Below are 19,125 nucleotides of genomic sequence, written 5' to 3'. Positions count from 1 at the left end.
GTAAGAGGGGCTACAATATCTGAGAAATTCTTACAGAATCTTCTGTAAAATCCTATCATGCCTAGGAAACGTTGAAGAGATTTCCTATCATGAGGAACTGGATAATCTTTAATCGAAAGAACTTTAGCAAGTTTAGGTGCAACATTACCACTACCTACTTCATGGCCTAGAAAAGTGACAGTGGCCTGGCCAAAGGAAGATTTAGATAAATTAACTGTTAATTGGGAATTCTTAAAGGTCTCAAACAGAGCTTTAAGTCTAAGTAGGTGTTGATCCCAAGTATCAGACACCACAACAATATCATCTAGGTATGCTGCCGTGCCTTCAAGTCCTTTAATAGCCTGATGGATGAGTTTCTGGAATGAAGAGGGGGAATTTTTCATTCCGAAGGGGGTAACTGTGTATTGATAATGACCTCCTGGAATTACGAAGGCAGAGATTTCCTTCACCTTATCTGTCAAAGGTACCTGATAGTAACCTTTAAGGAGATCTAATTTGGACACAAAAGTAGCCTTACCCACAAAGTCAATTACGTCATCCAGACGAGGAAGAGGGTAAGCATCTGTAATTGTGACCTCGTTCACTTTACGGTAGTCTGTGCACATACGAAACCCTCCATCAGCCTTTTTTACTAGGATGCACGGTGAAGCCCATGGACTAGATGACTCCTCCACTAAACCATGTTCTAACAAGAAGTCTACTTCCTGCTGAAGTAGCCTTTGCTTTTCAGGATTAGCTCTGTAGGGGGAGAGTTTAATTGGTTTAGATTTTCCCACATCTACATCATGGTAACCTAACGTACATTTTTTCGGCACATCCGAAAAAATATTAGGATATGACTGTAGAAGCTCAGTTAAATTGGTTGCTTGTATTTCAGATAATCCATCCATTAACGGACTAGGATCCTTGAGGAGGACAGAATTTGAAAGTTTAGTATTAATTTCAGAGATAGAGTGCAAAGAGTCAGTCGTCCTCAGAGGTAGAGGACAGAGTCATTACTGGGACTTTATCTGGTGTATGAAAGGCCTTGATTTGATTAATGTGGTAAGTTTTTGTTTTTGAGGTCTTATCAATGGGAGCTACCACATAATTTAAATCAGATAATCTACTTACTATCTGCATAGGTCCCGTAAATCTAGCTTTCAAGGTGTGGCCAGGTATAGGTTCCTGCACCAACACCTTGTCTCCTGGATGGAAGGAGCGGAATTGTGCACTTCTCTCATACCTCTGTTTCATCTTACTTTGAGCTGTCTTTAGGTTAGCCTTGGCTAACTCACCTGCCACCTGCAACCTTGAAGACGGGTTGTAGAGTGCTGAGCTTACGTCTTCTCCCATCCATCCTTCTTTGAGCACCCGAAGAGGACCTCGTACATTGTGCCCAAAGATCAGCTCAAACGGACTATACCCTGTAGACTCTTGCACCGTCTCTCGGACTGAGAACAGCAACAACGGTAGAGATTTATCCCAATCTGTCGGAAAGTGCATGAAAAAACTTCTCATCATTGTTTTTAATGTTTGGTGGAATCTTTCCAAGGCGCCTTGGGACTGAGGGTGATAGGCAGTGGATAAGTTGTGAATTATCCCTAACCTAGTTAATACTTCCCTAAATGCTTTGGCAGTGAAGTTAGTACCTTGATCACTTTGTATAGTTTTAGGAATGCCAAAACAAGATATGAATTTTGTTAAAGCTTTGAGAATAGCTTTAGTATTGATACTACGCATTGGGATCGCTTCAGGATATCTGGTTACTTTATCCATAATTGTAAATAAATACTGATTTCCAGACTTTGACTTAGGTAGTGGACCTACACAATCTATAATTAAATCTGCAAAAGGTTCTCCATCAGCAGGTATGGGTTGGAGAGGTGCAGGTTTAATGGAATGTCCAGGTTTTCCAACTTGCTGACATTCTCGGCAACACCTAATATTATTCTTCACATCTTTCTTTAATTTTGGCCAATAAAATTCTTTTGTGATTCTATACAAGGTTTTTGTAATTCCTAAGTGACCTCCTAATGACGTATTATGAGCTATATTTAATAGCTGAGGTCTATACTTGGTTGGAACCACTAACCTGTCGTATAATTGCCAGCCCTCTATCTCCTTACCAGTCTCAGTGCAGACCAAATAATCATTTTTAACTTCATACTTGACTGGATGACCCAAAGAGGATTTACCCATGGCTGCCTGAAAAGTGAATTTTAAAGAAGGGTCCTTTCGTTGTTCCTCCCGGAAGGACAGTCCCTCGGGCATGGAAACAGAGACATCTGGCAATCCTGCAACCTGGGAATAGGAAGGCTTGATCGGGGTCTGTTCACTTGATTTACGAGACTCCGGCCGGTGTGTCTCATAAAACAACGTGGCTATTCCGAGATCGGAGTCGTCCAAGGATAGGTCAACATTCTCTCCAGACAACCCTTGGGATGTTGCCCGAGTTATGGCCAACACTGGAGAAACATTAATCATTATAGGTTCAGGACACGAACTAACAGTAGTAATGTTATTACCCAGTAATAACATGGCATTTTTCATGGGAAATCCTTTTGAGACACCTACAGTCAAGTACCCAGTGTAATATTTGCACTGTACATAAATTTTATGCAAAGGAACAGAATATATAGCTCCTCCATATGCTTCCAATAAAACAGAGGAATTCAAAGAAGTATTCTCTGAAAGGGGTAATATTCCCTCTCTGACAAGTGAGCAATAAGCTCCAGTATCTCTAAAGGTATTTACTTTAGTTGGTTCTGAGTTTTCCTGAAGGGAAATAAGACTTTTGCAATAATAAGGGGCCATACCTTTTTCTACTTCTCTAGGGGACATGTTACTAGGGATATTAGAGATTTTCCCGATGGGTTGAGGTTTTTGGGGGCAGTTTGAACTGATGTGACCTACTTTATTACACCTGAAGCAGACGACAGGCTTGCCCTTTACTCCCTGATGACGTTGCAAGTGGTGTCGTTCTGGCTGGTGCCTCTCTGGATATTGTTGTCGAGATGCTCCATAAGTAGTTTGCCTCTCCGCAGGGGGACCATATGTTGAGAAGCGTGGCTCACCAGGTGACTTATTTGGATGACGTAGACGCTCTCCCTCCGGCTGGCACTTCATTCTCCAATGTTGTCGATCTCTGCTCACGCCAGACTGTTGAAAAGAGAGACGGGACCGCTCGGACAAGGAGCGGTTCGTTTCGAAGGTATCAGCCCACCTGGCTGCCTCCAATGCAGTGGTTAAGTCACGATCCTGCAGAAAGACACGAACCTCGGGTCCCACAGACTCCAGCAGGTTATCAATCAGAATAAGCTGCACCAGCTCCTCAAAGTTGGAGACACCACTCGCTTTATACCAGCTGGTAAAAGCTTTGGTTTGCTGTCTCACAAAGTCCACCAGGGATTGACCAAGCTGCCGCCTGTTCAATTTGAAGGTCTTACGATATTTAGCTGGGATACATGTATATGCTCCCAACACTGTGGTCTTCACTATTTGATAATCAGAGAATTCAGCATCAGTTAACACCGACGTAAATTCCTGTGCCTTACCCAATAATGCTGTATGAACCAACGCTGCCCAGTGCTGTTCCGGCCACCTCAAGGCTCGAGCCTGATTTTCGAAGCTTTCGAAAAATTGCTCTGGTTCGGCCTCATTGAAGCGGGGAACAAGCTGTACTGCTTTTTGTAAACTGAAATCGTTTACAGAATGCGAAAACTGCCTCCTTTCTCTTTCCCTATCAAATTCTTCCCTTGCGAATGCTCTCTGTTCCCTAGTTTGCTCCAGCGTGATTTTTGCCAGCTCAAGTGCCAAGGACGCTGATTCACCTCGAGACAACCCAGCTGCACTATACTGACCATCTTGCTCCGTAGGTGTATCATCTTCCTCATGCGAGAACATAGGAGTTTTTTCCCTAGCTCCCGTAGAGGGAGGAGTTTGATGTGCCATCTCTTCTTCAATAAGTTTGTCAGCAATAAGTGAACGCAGTTGCGCAGCTGTAAGAGTTTTATAGGGAATGCCAATGGAACGAGCAATTTGCCAACAACGCTGTAGGGACAATTTAGGTAGGTTATGCAAAGTATATGCCGACACCAGGCGTCTGACTCGTCTAGGTGGCATAAGTTATTCGCTATGCACAGTACGAATACCCCAACGTAACACGTTAATTTGCAGAACACGCTTAGCTATGCACAGTACGATTCCAGAATACGCATACAAGCAAAGCCGACTGCACACAAGATTGACCGTAGCGAAGCGAGCACACTGAACAAGCTAGTAGCGAGCTGTTGAACGATCACACAAAAGCAAGGCTGATCATAAACAACTGACACGCAAAATTTGTAAAGCGAAGCGAGACAGCAAGCTACACAATGTTCCTGCTACAAGCTTCACCCTAAGCTCAACCGTTTCTCTAAGTCCAGCTCCAGCTCCCGGACAGGCCCCCATATTACAACCTAGGATTTCAAAGGCCTGTTATCCCAGGTGTAATGGGAGCAAATAAACACAGCAGAAAAAGTTTAGACTTATATTATCCTTCACCAATTTAGAACAGCAATATGTACACTATGTACAGTAATAAGTATAGTGCATGTCACGGTAAGCAAGGCAGAAATAGAAGCCACAAGATAGCAGACCGTGCTCAACCAGCTCTAGAATGGGAATGACAAGGGCAGACAGGAGAGCGGTATCCACATAACCTCTGCGATTGCCAATCCCACCTTCTTATTGGCTAGAACCTGGTCACTAGTTGAACGATGGGGCCCCATCATCAACTCTTAGCAACCTGGTTCGCTGGTTGGGGGAGATAGCCTGTAAATGAGGGTGTGTCCATGCGCCGAATAAAGGTTACGTACTCTTTGCATGCCACAACGTATATGTACTCATAAATTCTAGCGGCTTCAAATCAAGCAGGAGAAAGCTGGTAGGCCCACATGTGAGAGAATGGGTCTGTGTGGTCAGTGTGCAACATATAAAAAAAAATCCTGGAGCACGCAGTGCATAATGAGAAAGAAAAAACTCTGACCGTTTTTTTTTTTTAATTAAAATGCCGACTTTGTGGTCTATTTTCGTATAGTACTTATGGTTGTATTCTCGTTTTCTTGGTCTCATTTGATAGAATGGAAAACATAGAAATAGAGGTGATTTTGATTGGTTTTACTGTAAAAAGAACCTGGAAATGGAGCTCCAAGTAGGGGAAATGTTTGATTTTTGCCGATGTTCAAAAGTAAACAAATGATGTCATTTTCCAATAAATGTCCAACTAGTCATTCTAATATGCAGTCATGAATGGGTTGACATTATTTGTACAATTATTACAGTATTGCAGTAGTCTGCATAACAGTAAATCTTCTATTTTTTGTTTGAATCAAAATTCAAAATAGAAAGCAAGAGTAATATCAGAGGGGCCTGGAGACATGACTGATGAACAAATAAAATGTTATATTAGAACCAGGAATGTCTGCATTGTTCATTCTGGACCCTATTTTGAAATTGTCATATTTTTTAATTTTCATGAAATTGGCCAAATTGCAAATTTCTGACCACGTTGCTGGGTAGTTGAAATCGGTAAATGGGCAGTTTCTTGTACTCAGTCGATAGAAAAAATGGAGTTCTAAAGAAATAGCTATGAGTTTGGTCGACTGGAACAATGGAATTAGCCAAAAATAGGGCTCAAAGTGGGCGAAATCGCCGATTTGTAAATATCGCCGAGGTCGCTAACTTCGCGAGAACGTAATTCCGTCAGTTTTCCATCAAATTTCGTTTTTTTGGTGTCATTACAATCGGGAAAAGATTATCATTTCATAAGAATTTTGAAATGGTAGGGTGTGCAAAAGAAGAAAATTAAAAGTGAATACGGGAAAGAGTAAGGTAATGAGGATAACAAAAAGATTAGGTGATGAAAGAGTGGATATCAGATTGGAGGGAGAGAGTATGGAGGAAGTGAATGTATTCAGATATTTGGGAGTGGACGTGTCAGCGGATGGGTCTATGAAAGATGAGGTGAATTATAGAATTGATGAGGGGAAAAGGGTGAGTGGTGCACTTAGGAGTCTGTGGAGGCAAAGAACTTTGTCCTTGGAGGCAAAGAGGGGAATGTATGAGAGTATAGTTTTACCAACGCTCTTATATGGGTGTGAAGCATGGGTGATGAATGTTGCAGCAAGGAGAAGGCTGGAGGCAGTGGAGATGTCATGTCTGAGGGCAATGTGTGGTGTGAATATAATGCAGAGAATTCGTAGTTTGGAAGTTAGGAGGAGGTGCGGGATTACCAAAACTGTTGAACAGAGGGCTGAGGAAGGGTTGTTGAGGTGGTTCGGACATGTAGAGAGAATGGAGCGAAACAGAGTGACTTCAAGAGTGTATCAGTCTGTAGTGGAAGGAAGGCGGGGTAGGGGTCGGCCTAGGAAAGGTTGGAGGGAGGGGGTGAAGGAGGTTTTGTGTGCAAGGGGCTTGGACTTCCAGCAGGCATGCGTGAGCATGTTTGATAGGAGTGAATGGAGACAAATGGCTTTTAATACTTGATGTGCTGTTGGAGTGTGAGCAAAGTAACATTTATGAAGGGATTCAGGGAAAGCAGCAGGCCGGACTTGAGTCCTGGAGATGGGAAGTACAGTGGTCCCTCGTTTTTCGTAATTAATCCATTCCTGGAGGAGCTACTATAAACGAAATTTACGATTTGCGAATCAATTTTCCCCATAAGAAATAATGTAAATACAATTAATCCGTTTCTGACACTCAGAAGTATTAAAACAAAAAAAATTTTTACATGAAATATACATTTAGTACATAAACAATACAATGGGAAATGATGAATGAAACATTAACAGCATAACACTTACCTTTATTGGAGATTCTTCTTAGTGTATGGGAGACTGGAGGAGGAGAGAGATTGGATTATTTACAGTTTGGAAGGGGAATCCCCTTCCAGCAACACCTCAGGTACCAATTGCTTCTCTGGGGTTGCTTCTCTTCTCTGTTTCTTAATGCCACTAGGACCACCTTGAGAGTCACTCTAGTCCTGTCTCGCAAAGTAACTGTGGAGAGAGCTCTGTTTCTGGCGTCTCTTTAACACTTCCCTAAAATGGTACAAGACTTTGTCACTGTACATATTTCTCACCTTCTTTACCACAGGCTTGGCACTAGGAGCTTTCTTTGGAGCCATGGTAGCTTATTTAGTACTTGTAAGCACTAAAATGAGTGGAATATTATGAAATATTTCGTAGGAGCACTTGAGGGGACCTTCACTCACTGGTAAATAATGCCAGACTGGCTGGGTAGGGAGGCCTCCCCGGCTCACACCGTGCGTAAGCGTCCTGGACGAACTACTATTCGCGAGTCAACCTATGAAAAGCGACTCCATGTTTATACGAAAATACCCCTATGATTGGCGAAATTTACGATTGCCGAGAACTACGAAAAGCGAGGGACCACTGTACAGTGCCTGCACTCTGAAGGAGGGGTGTTAATGTTGCAGTTTAAAAACTGTAGTGTAAAGCACCCTTCTGGCAAGACAGTGATGGAGTGAATGATGGTGCAAGTTTTTCTTTTTCGGGTCACCCTGCCTTGGTGGGAATCGGGCAGTGTGATAATAAAAAAAAAAAAAAAAAATCAGGAGACACCTCAGGATTGGGGGTTGCGACAGTCAAGGGTTTAAGTAGTCTTTGCTAGTTAGTTTCTTGTAGATGTGCTTCAGAATGTTATCATCATTTAATGCCTAACATGTCAAGGCATGGTTCTTTTCTTCCTTAGAAGTAACTTGTATGAAAGGCTTGAATTTGTAGAGTTCTTTTTTAAATTTGGTGATTTTCAAGTGTCTTGGTACTATGACCAAAATGTCAGGTTAAGATGTACAAGAAAGGAAAGTATTTAGCGAGAGAACTTTGTGAATTGGTTGTTTCATCTCAAATGTATTTGTGTGAAGCATATTGTGGCCTGAGTGTGAGAAAGTATGCGTTATAAGATGCACAGTATTAGGCACCATATGCAGTGTTAGGAGAGGGAGTATGAGAGATGGTAATGCTTTAGGAATAGGTGGATTAATTAAGAGTAAACAAATCACATCACGTATCCAGTACACATCAACTGGTGGGTCTAATATGCTTTTACAAATGTGCTGATATTATTCATACCATTTTTACAATAATGCAGGAGTCTGCATAACAGTAAATCTTCTATTTTTTGTTTGAATAAAAATTAAAAATGGAAAGCAAGTGTAATGTAAGAGTGGCCTGGAGACGTGACTAATGAACAGAGATGTTATTATTTTAGTGCAAGGAATGTTTGCATTGTTAATTCTGGACCCTGTTTTGAATTTGGCCTTACTTGAATTTTGTATGAAATTGGCCAAATTACCAATTTCTGATCATTTCATTGGGTAGTTGAAATTGGTCAATGGGCAGTATCTTGTACTCAATTGAACAAAAGGAGTTATAGTGAAATAGCTAAGAGATTGGTCAACTGGAACAATGGAATTGGCCGAAAATAGGGCTTTGGGTGAAATCGCTGATGCTTAACCCTTTCAGGGTTTCCGACGTACTAGTACATCTTACGCATCAGGGTTATTGACGTACTAGTACACGTAAATTCTAGCTCCTTCAAATCTAGCGAGAGAAAGATGGTAGGCCTACATATGAAATAATGGGTCTTTGTGGTCAGTGTGCACAGTATAAAAGAAATCCTGCAGCACACAGTGCATAATGAGAAAAAAAAAACTGACCATGTTTTTGGTTTAAAACGGCAACTTTGCCGTGTATTTTCGTATGGTATTTGTGATTGTATTCTAGTTTTCCTGGTCTCATTTTATAGAATGGAAGATATATTACAGAAATTGAGATGATTTTTATTGGTTTCACAATGAAAAGTACCTTGAAATTGAGCTCAAAGTAGCAGAAATATTCGATTTTTTGCCAAAGTTCAAAAGTAAACAAATCATGCCACGTGTCCAACACACATCAATTGGTGAGTCTAATATTCTTTCACTAGTGCGCTGATATTATTTATACCATTTCTACACTAATGCAGTAGTCTGCATAACAGTAAATCTTCTATTTTTTGTGAGAATAAAAATTCAAAGTGGAAAGCAAAAGAAATGTAAGAGGGGCATGGGGACATGACTAATGAACAGAGAAAAAATGTTATTTTAGTGCCAGGAATGTCTTGTTTATTCTGGACCCTATTTGGAAATTGGCATCTTTTGAAATTTGTCTGAAATTGGTAAAATTGCCAATTTCTGACCACTTTGTTGGATAGTTGAAATTGGTAAATGGGTGGTTTCTTGTACTCATTCAATAGAAAAAATGAAGTTCTAGTGAAATAGTTATGGTATTTGTCAACTAGTATACTGGAATTGGCCGAAAATAGGGCTGAAAGTGGGCGAAATTGCCGATGCATAAACATCGTCGAGACCGCTAACTTCACAAGAGCATAATTCCATAAGTTTTCCATCAAATTTCATACTTTTGGTGTCATTACGATTGGGAAAAGATTCTCTATCATTTCATAAGAAAAAAAAAATTTTTTTTTCCCCGAAAAATTTTCGACCCTGAGAAGTTTAGGAGAGGACCTCTCGACCCTGAAAGGGTTAAATATCTCTGAGACCCCTAATTTCACGAGAGCATAATTCCTTAAGTTTTCCATCAAATTTCACACTTTTGGTTTCATTACCATCGGGGAAAGATTCTCTATCATTTCATGAGAAAACAAATAATTTTTTTTTTAATTCTTTGACACTAAGAGCAAGTTTGTGAGCAAGAGTCTCAACAGTGAAAGGGTTAAATCAAGTACAGTCTCTCCTCACTTAGCGACGTACTTGTTTACCAATGCCCCGGACTTACGACGGGCTCTCTGACCAGTATTCATACCTAAATAATGTATATTAGAGCTGATTTCCTCTCTTCTGTTTATTTCAGTATACAGTACACTACTGTATAAACATTTGAAAATATACCAGAAATGTTATAAATGGTGCAAAGGTGACATTAAAACAATATCAAAGATGGTCGAGACAAACTCACTACCATTATAGTATGCTCCTCACTTAGCAAAGAATTTGTTCAGCGATGTGGTCTTAGGAACAGAACTCTTGTTGTTAAGTGAGGAGAGGCTGTAATTGGACCAGGCCTTCCCTTCCTTTGATTGGTCCTAATTACACCCCATTTCCCCAAGTGCTGTATGACCCCAGTAGATTTAGCACTCGCTGCTGAATGTAATAATGTAAGAGTAGCGTGTTAAGTACAGAATTAAGGAAGTGTATAGTTAAAAATGAAAGAAAACTCCCCCAAAAAATAAAAAATAATGAAGATAGGATAAGTGGGTATGAAACAGGCAATGAAGAGGACTTGGTGGACACAGCTGTTAGGAGATGTGAATAAGTTGACAGTTCACTTATAAATTTTGCTGTGATTATTTTACTGTAGTATGGTAATAGTATTTTCCAGAGATGCTATGGAGTTTGGAAGGTATCTTGAAGAATCATGTATGTCTGAAAATTTTTGAACTCTTGCATTTATATTGCAGTACAGTGGACCCCTGCATAATGATTACCTCCAAATGCGACCAATTATGTAAGTGTATTTATGTAAGTGCGTTTGTACGTGTATGTTTGGGGGTCTGAAATGGACTAATCTACTTCACAATATTTCTTATGGGAACAAATTCGGTCAGTACTGGCACCTGAACATCTGGAGTGAAAAAATATCGTTAACCGGGGGTCCACTGTACGTTATTGAGGCAGTACAAGAATTTATTGCAGCTTTAGACTATTAAATTTCCTGTATCTCCTTTGGATACACTAGGCTGGGTTATGCCCCTTGCTAGTGGCCACGTTACAGTGCTAATATAAGAATTGTTGAGGAATAAATAAGTAAAGGAAGAGTTGATTGAGGGATTCGTATAGAAAGCTGGATGTATGAAACAAAATTTAATTATGCCTATTAAGTAAATGGGTGTTGGAAAAGCAAAAACCATAGAAAAACTTCATGCATGAAGCAAAATATAAATATGCCCATTAAGTACACAGGTGTGGGAAAAGCAAAAAGGCACTGGAAAGACTCGGTGAGAAAAATGGTCATGCCTGTTATAGCATAAAAAGAGACAAGGAGTTGGGGTAGAATGTACATGTAAAAGCAGCAGCAAGGTAGAGATAAAGGTTTTATAACTTTAATTATCCACCAGGCAGGGGTGATTCATTGGCAAACTCTTATCACACAATAGCTATCTTAACAGGAGAGTACAAACATCACATCCACTGCTGACCTACTGAACTGCAATATGCTCATCCTACTTCTCAGATGAAGGCATTGAACTTTACAGTGTTTAAAACTGAAGTCCAGCTTGCCATTTTACACGAGTCCTTTCATATATATATTATCTGTTTTTTTTTTAAGTACATAAATTCAGTAGAACACTTGCCTCCCCTCATTCCAGTCTAACACATGGTTTAGCATCAACTCCATCCAGTTCAGATTTGTACACCCTCTCAACCTGTTTTGCTTGCTGAAAAGTATGTGTAATAAACCTTTGGTAAAGGTAGGTCATCTTGTATTATATGAAAATACAAGTGAGAAACAAGAAATTGATACAGTTAAAGAATAGTTTGTACTGTGCTTTAGAAAATAATACTTTGCTGGAGAATTGATCAGTTTCTTTTACAGTGGGTTGTTTGTTTTTTGTTAACATCTTTAAACACGAGTTCATCATAGATATCTGTAAAGAAAGTCTTCCTTCTTTGGATCAAACCTGACTACCTTCCATTTCCCAGTTGCTGTGCTGCAGCCTCTATGGATTTAGCACTTCCATGAGCATAAGAATGATGTAAAGAGAAAATAATGGAATTGTAAATTGACACAAATCATTAATAGATAATGGAGTAATTGAGTGAATAAGGAAGCAGTGGATATTACAGTGCCAATACAAGTTTCATTGCTGCCATATATGGGGAGTGATGAACTGTTTCTTTCTGTTAAATCAGCTGACATTGCTGGTGTGGAATTAGCCAGCTCTGCTCCAGAAGCTATAGGGTGTTCCCTTGTCCCAAGGGCTAAATTGGTCTCCTGGCTTTTATCAATCCAACACACACGTATACACTTATTAATTCATCAGTAACATAATTTCTTCGTTGTACCATGTGTAGCATTTCCCTTTGCTCTGGTTAACAAAAGTTTACTTGAAGACTGATAATGTCTGTCCTCACTAGCTTATTTCATTTTTCTAGATTTAATAAGAGCAGCAGGCCATGTCTATTTACTTGTGCTTTATCCATATTTATTTCTCTATTTCTTCACATTTTTTTCAACTTCTCCACTACATCAAATTCACAAATATCTACTACTCACCTAGCTTTGTCTTAAAGCCTCTTACTTGTCTTTCACTCTGCTACTTGTTTTCTTGAATTCTTAATTGCAGCTCTCACTACCATTCATGAATAAGTCTTTGAATTTTAAATAACTAAAGAATGTTCAGATGTATGTTATCAAGTAGTTAGTTTACTGGGACACTGTAAGGAAACTGTTTTTTAAGTAATGCAGTAATTTTTAACATTATTCTTTTCTTTTTTATTTTTGATTTTGTTTATACTTTTCTTAACAGAACCTTGTATATGACTGTATTTATATTTTATGTACAGCTTTCAGGCCAAACTAGCAGAAATATTTGAAGGCCTTCACATAGCGTATAATCTTGTGGAGTCTCGGCTTCGAGCAGAGCAGGTCAAGCAACGTATTATGCAGTGTTGCCGTGCCTGGGAAGACTGGGCCATTTACCCTCACGAGTTCCTAATCCATCTTCAAAACCTGTTCTTAGGCCTAGTGAAAAGAGTAAGGATGAAAAATTTCTATCTTATAAAGTTCATGTTTAGATGATAATGAATGCTCTCTTGATTGACTTTTTTAGTATACTCTTACTATATACGTAGCAGCATTCAAATTGATTTGTGTGGCCATTCTGATAGCTTATGTATTTTCCTGACTCTACAAAAGGAGTTTTTTAGTTGGCCCATTTGATTTAATAAGTCTATTAACTCAGTGGTCAAACATTTGTTGTGTGCTAGCTTGAAGGTCAGAAGAGATGTATATACTTATGTCTAAACTTATCCAAGTGAGTGTCACAGAACACTTCAGATGCAGCTAGTTTTATTGACAGACATTGCAGTGGTTGCAAATGCTGTATATATTATCATAATCAAATAAGTGTTATTTTATTATTATGATTATTATTGTTATATCCATGGGGAAAACTTTAAACCCATAAGGATTGTATTGTACCTGGGGAACAGGAGGCATTTAGGTTCAGTCTAGGGTAGGGTTGCTCCATTTCTTTGATCAACATTTTAATCATTCAGGAGGGTGACTCAGAACCTATACCATATGTCATGGTCACAGTGAATTCCTGCCTCATGTTCACCTCTTTCTCAGTTTCCTCAAGATCTGGAGTACACATTGTCAATTCAGTTGTGCTTTTATCATGTTGTCATGTGCCAAAGGCAGGGAATGAGCCAAAGAACCTTTTGAAACTATAATTAAGGCTTTATCACTGAGTTTATTTTTTGTATCAGTCATTTTACCAAAGATGCTATATTTTATTATTGGTATAATCTTGTAGCCAGCCTAACTCTAACATCCCTAAATATAAAACAAATATAATAATAAAGGGAAGAGGGACTTAAGTTTACTAAAGAAAAGTTGCAAAGGTTAGTGGACAAGTTTGGGAGGGTGTGTAAAGGTAGAAAGCTGAAAGTGAACATAAATAAGAGTAAGGTGAGGAGGGTATCGAATGATTTAAATAAAGAAAAATTGGATATCACATTGAAGGGAGGGAGTATGGAAGAAGTGAATGTACTGAGATATATGGGACTTCACTTGGTTGACGAGGTTAACCATAGAATTGATGAAGGAAAAAAGGCGAGTGGTGCTTTGAGGTATCTGGTGACAAAAAAAAAAAAAAAAACATTATCCATGGAGGCAAAGAAGGTAGTATACGAAAGTATAGTGGTACCAACACTCTTACATGGGTGTGAAGCAAGGAGGAGGCTGGAGGCAGTGGAGATGTCGTATCTAAGGACAATGTGTGGTGTAAATATTATGCAGAGAATCTGTAGTGTGGAAATTAGGAGATGTGGAGTCAGAGGGCTGATGAGGGGTTGTTGAGGTGGTTTGGTCATTTAGAGAAGATGGAACAAAGTAGAATGACTTGGAGAGCGTATAAATCTGTAGTGGAAGGAAGGCAGAGTAGAGGTCGTCCTAGGAAAGGTTGAAGGGAGGGGCTAAAGAAGGTTTTGTGGGCGAGGGGTTTGGATTTCCAACAAGTGTGCATAAGTGTGTTAGGAGTGAATGGAGACATATGGTGTTTGGGACCTGACGAGCTGTTGGAGTGTAAGTTTTGACTACTATTACAGGGCATTGTTTAAAAGCATGTCATCTTTGGTTATATAACGTACAGTAGTGATCAGACAGGCTTAGTCTTTTTCACCGAGTGTCATGGTGTATGTTAAAATTTAAAATTTAATCATAGAAAAGGGAGGAAAAATAAGTGAAATTTATCTTTTATGAAGCTTTCTAAAAGCCTGTGTATAACTTAAGCTGTTTATTCAGGTCCCTAAAGCTTGTCACCAGAGCAAATTCACTGCAGTTTTTGTCTGGTTTCACAAAAATTACTGAGGAAACACGACTCACGAAATCGTAATGACACGTTTGCAAACATACCATACCATGGGCGGGATTTGAACCCGCAGTCAGAGTCTCAGAACTCCAGACCGTTGCGTTAGCCACTGGACCAGCTAGCCACAATAAGATTCGTCCAACTAGGTATATTTCTATACCATAGGAAGGTTAGCATAGGCACCACTGTGACCAGTGGTGCCTATGCTAACCTTCCTATGGTGTAGAAATATACCTAGTTGGATGAAACTTATTGTGGCTAGCTGGTCCAGTGGCTAACGCAACAGTCTGGAGTTTTGAGGCTCTCTGACCGTGGGTTCAAATCCTGCCCGTGGTATGGTTTGAGGAAACACGTGGTCATTGTCAGCATTTTAACACTAGTGACCTTCACTTACACACTCAGTGATGTGTGTTCTTTTGCACATCTGCACCACATTTTCAGCTTGACTCAGGCATGTCATTCATGAATAATCTCGTAACAATGGTGACAATTCTTTCCAGTTTATTTTATATTAAATAGCTACAGTTACACTTACCTGGAAGGCTATGTATTTTATCTAATATGATTCACACATTTTTTCTAGTTGCTCATTAGAGAAACTACATCTCAGTGTAAATCCCTAGCTGTTGTTTGCCACTCAGCTGAATAATGAAATAACATGTTTTTCCTAACTACCTCTTTTAGTTCAAGGTGTTATTTTATGAGTTCGGTTCGAGTTTTCATTACTTCACTTCCCAAAACACCTATCCTGCAAAGCATGGTGGCATACTTTTGCAGGTTGTTACCCCTATATTATCATAGTTCTATTCTACCCACAGTTTTCCTTCCATTAACATAGTTCCATTCTTCCACTTCACCCATGGTTCCTGACCATGTTGTCAGCCATTGTTTCTGGTTTCAAGACCATTCTTGAAGGTCTTGCAACAGGACTCTTGTGTTTCATCATTGCAAGTTCCCTGTACTTTTTTGTCCCAACCATATGAGAGGTAGCTCTTTTGATTTCTCACCATCATTGTGCCTCCACGTGTCTTCCGTATTAGTTGATGTGGACAGCTTGTAGATGCATTTTAACAATTAAGATCAGTTGTATTGCACTTGTTAAATTTCTTGGTCACAGTTGTGACTGGCTTTACTTATTCAGGCTTATCTTTGTGCTCTAGAAGGACCTTTATACCATAAGGATCTTTTATTCTGTTTACTTGTGTTTCTCATATGTTTTAGTTTTATGAATATTGTTCCTGTGCCCATTGATGGTACTGCTGGCATGTATCAGGACCAGTCTCGTCTGTCTTGTCCATGAACTTGATTATGTACTTTACCTAGATGGCTTACTTTTTGTTGACTTATTGCTCCAGGGTTACTGGAGTGGAAGAAATGGGGAGGTTTACCCCTTGTAATAATTTCTGTAGTCTCTGAATAATCTTTTCATCCACTAGGTAATACCTGCAGCTTCACTTATGCATATGCTGAATTTCTTCCTGGAAAGACTAGGAAGTAATTAATGCCCAGTGTATGTAAGGGATTTCTTAAAATTATAGTGGTTACTAGTTATGTAATGTAACTACATGATCAGTTCACCTCGTTTACCCTCGCCTATATGTGGTTGCAGGGGACAAGTCTTAGCTTCTGGTCCTGCCTCTCAACTTGCTGCTCACCAGATTCACTCTTTTTTAACCTTGTGGGCCCTATTGTACCTATTCTTAAAAGTATGTATGGGGTCTATCTCCACGACTTCTTCATTGAGGTCATTCCACTTTTGGTCTTCTTTCCAATATGAGATTTACTTGTTTTCTCTCTCTCTATCTCTATCTCTATCTCTATCTCTCTCTCTATCTTTATCTCTCTCTCTCTCCATCTCTCTCTCTCTCTCTATCTCTCTCTATCTCTATCTAATCATCTCTATCTATCTATCTCTATCTATCTATCTATCTATATCTCTATCTATCTCTATCTCTCTCTATCTCTATCTAATCATCTCTATCTCTCTTTATCTCTATATCTCTGTATCTCTATCTATCTATATCTCTCTCTCTCTCTCCATCTATCTATCTATCTATCTCTATCTCTATCTCCACTATATTGGCCAGGGTAGGAATTGCCTGAAGATCAGTCCTGTGACCTGAAGGTGTCAGCCTTGCTGGCAGTGGTGGCTAATGTGCAGTGGGTATGATAATGTACTGTTATTGTGGGTTACATTCATGGCAGTAGCATTAACTTATCTGAAGACCATACGGAAAGGATAGATCGGTCACTTTTCACACACTTCCAACACCCCCCTCTACACACACACACCAAAATCTGTATCCTGACAGTACATTAAAAGCAGTACTGTAGTTTTTCTTTCCTTACATTCTCTTAATCATTATTGATAGCATTGGAAGGTATGTGGAGGGTTAACATGGGCCTACTGGGCTTAGTTGACTATAGTGTATCAGCACATACACACTACATGTCAATAAGTGTAAAAATGTCACTTTTTCCTTAACAAAATACATTATAAGAACCTGCCATATTTATACCAAATGAATATATACAGAAGATAAGTGCATGTGATGAAGCCAAACAAAGAAAAAATATTAATGTAAATATGTGGCAGACCACATCAGCTACCTTCTAATTAAAGTATACAATGCCACTGACAGCTTGAGTTGTATCAAGTTATCCATACCTATACAAATGTTTCATTTTCTTGCCAAATTTTACCAAACAAAGGTATACTTAAGATGATTACATTTGAGATAGTAATAACCAAGAGAGTTAAGAGTGGTGAGGGAGTGTAAAAGGAGAGCAGATGAGAGAGTGGGTGAAGTTCTGTCAGCAAATTTTGCTGAGAATAAGAAAGTTTTGGAGTGAGATTAGCAGATAAAGAAAACCTAGGGAAGGAATGGATTTAGTAATGCCAGTGAAAAGGTGTATCAGGCTGTGTCTTTGAGAAGTGAAGAGACATGCTGACTATGGCTTCAGCTTCCAGCATTATTGAGAGATCATAGACTTCTGTCATATTATAACCTGTCAATACGTAACTGAATTGTCTGTGACTCACTCTCTCTCCTCTGCTCCAGCAGAGGAGAGAGAGAGAGATAGAATTATATATATGTGGAAAGTACTTGGGCCTGGTCCCAAATCTGCATACTACCGTAACATATTGGAGTGAGAGAGATGTGAGAATGTTTAAAATATATCCCATAAAAGGCAAGGGTGCTGTGGGTTCAGTAAGAGAACGTATCAACATGTGTGATCCCAGATTTTTGAACATCCTGCCAGAAGATATCAGAAACACTGTTAGAACAAGTGTAGAGGTCATTTTAGAGGAAACAAGATTATTTCCTCCAAGTTCTGGATCGACCAAGCCATGACAGATGTGTGGGCCAGTGGGCTGCCAGCAGTAACAGCTAAGTTGACCATGCAAGCTTGGCCCAGGATGGCTGAAGGAGTAGGAAAACTCTCAAAACATAGCAAAGGTATATCAAAGGTGCATTGCTATTAAAGGCAAAAAAAAAAAAAAAAAAGTGTAATTATGATATTTCACTCATCACTTGATTTTTTAGATTAATGGCATGCAGTACTGATTCTTTTTCCCCTGCTGTTTTTTTTTTTTTTTTCCCCTACAATTTCTCATGCATGAGCGTGTTTGATAGGAGTGAATGGAGACAAATGGTTTTTAATACTTGACGTGCTGTTGGAGTGTGAGCAAAGTAACATTTATGAAGGGATTCAGGGAAACCGGCAGGCCGGACTTGAGTCCTGGAGATGGGAAGTACAGTGCCTGCACTCTGAAGGAGGGGTGTTAATGTTGCAGTTTAAAAACTGTAGTGTAAAGCACCCTTCTGGCAAGACAGTGATGGAGTGAATGATGGTGAAAGTTTTTCTTTTTCGGGCCACCCTGCCTTGGTGGGAATCGGCCAGTGTGATAATAAAAAATAATAATAAAATTTCTCAGTTGCTTTAGGACAATGTTGTGCAGCCTAACTGCACTCTCATTGACCTACAGTACTTGCCAGAGAGGACATAACAATGGCTAGTCCACATTCTCTTTGTTTCTGTATGTTTACTTGCCAGTCCAACTTTGCCATTGAACGGAAGACAAGGTAGTGTTGTAATGTAGCATGCAGAGTGAGCTGGAGACACAAAACTGACTTTCTGTGGTTTATTGGGTTACTGTACATCAGGTAAAACATGCAATAGATGAAACAGGGTCAGTAGTTCCTGGGAAGAAATCTCAGCAGCTTGGCAGGCAGTGAGTGAAAGAGGGATTACTCAGCACATGGATCACCATGAGATAGAATGGCAAGTGCAGTGTGTGGAGGACGGTAAGAAAAGCTACCAATAACTCACCATCTGTTAAAATGTTAATCTTTCATTGATGGCCCTGAGGTATCTATGCCAGGATAGATGTTGCAAACTTCACAGTATTTCCTTTTCACAAGTCAAGATTGTTTAGAATTCCCATTTTCATCCATAATGCATTTTTTTTTTCTGGGAGTTTTC

The 19,125-nt window shown here is 39.5% G+C and overlaps 1 protein-coding gene across 4 annotated transcripts in view; it reads left to right on the top strand.

The window, feature by feature from the left end:
- The window catches only part of LOC128687429 (U2 snRNP-associated SURP motif-containing protein), a 148,299-nt gene that overhangs the window by 74,385 nt on the left and 54,789 nt on the right, over positions 1–19,125 (top strand). For all 4 annotated transcript variants that reach the window (XM_070092698.1, XM_070092695.1, XM_070092696.1 and 1 more), the window contains exon 16: positions 12,608–12,797. In XM_070092698.1, the coding sequence (XP_069948799.1) occupies positions 12,608–12,797 (190 nt within the window). The remainder of the gene's footprint in view (positions 1–12,607; positions 12,798–19,125) is intronic.

This window comes from Cherax quadricarinatus, chromosome 40, assembly GCF_038502225.1.
Source record: "Cherax quadricarinatus isolate ZL_2023a chromosome 40, ASM3850222v1, whole genome shotgun sequence".
In the NCBI taxonomy this organism is placed as follows: Eukaryota; Metazoa; Arthropoda; class Malacostraca; order Decapoda; family Parastacidae; genus Cherax; species Cherax quadricarinatus.
The sequence above is the reverse complement of the archived record's forward strand: the minus strand, read 5'-3'. Positions and strand labels throughout refer to the sequence as shown.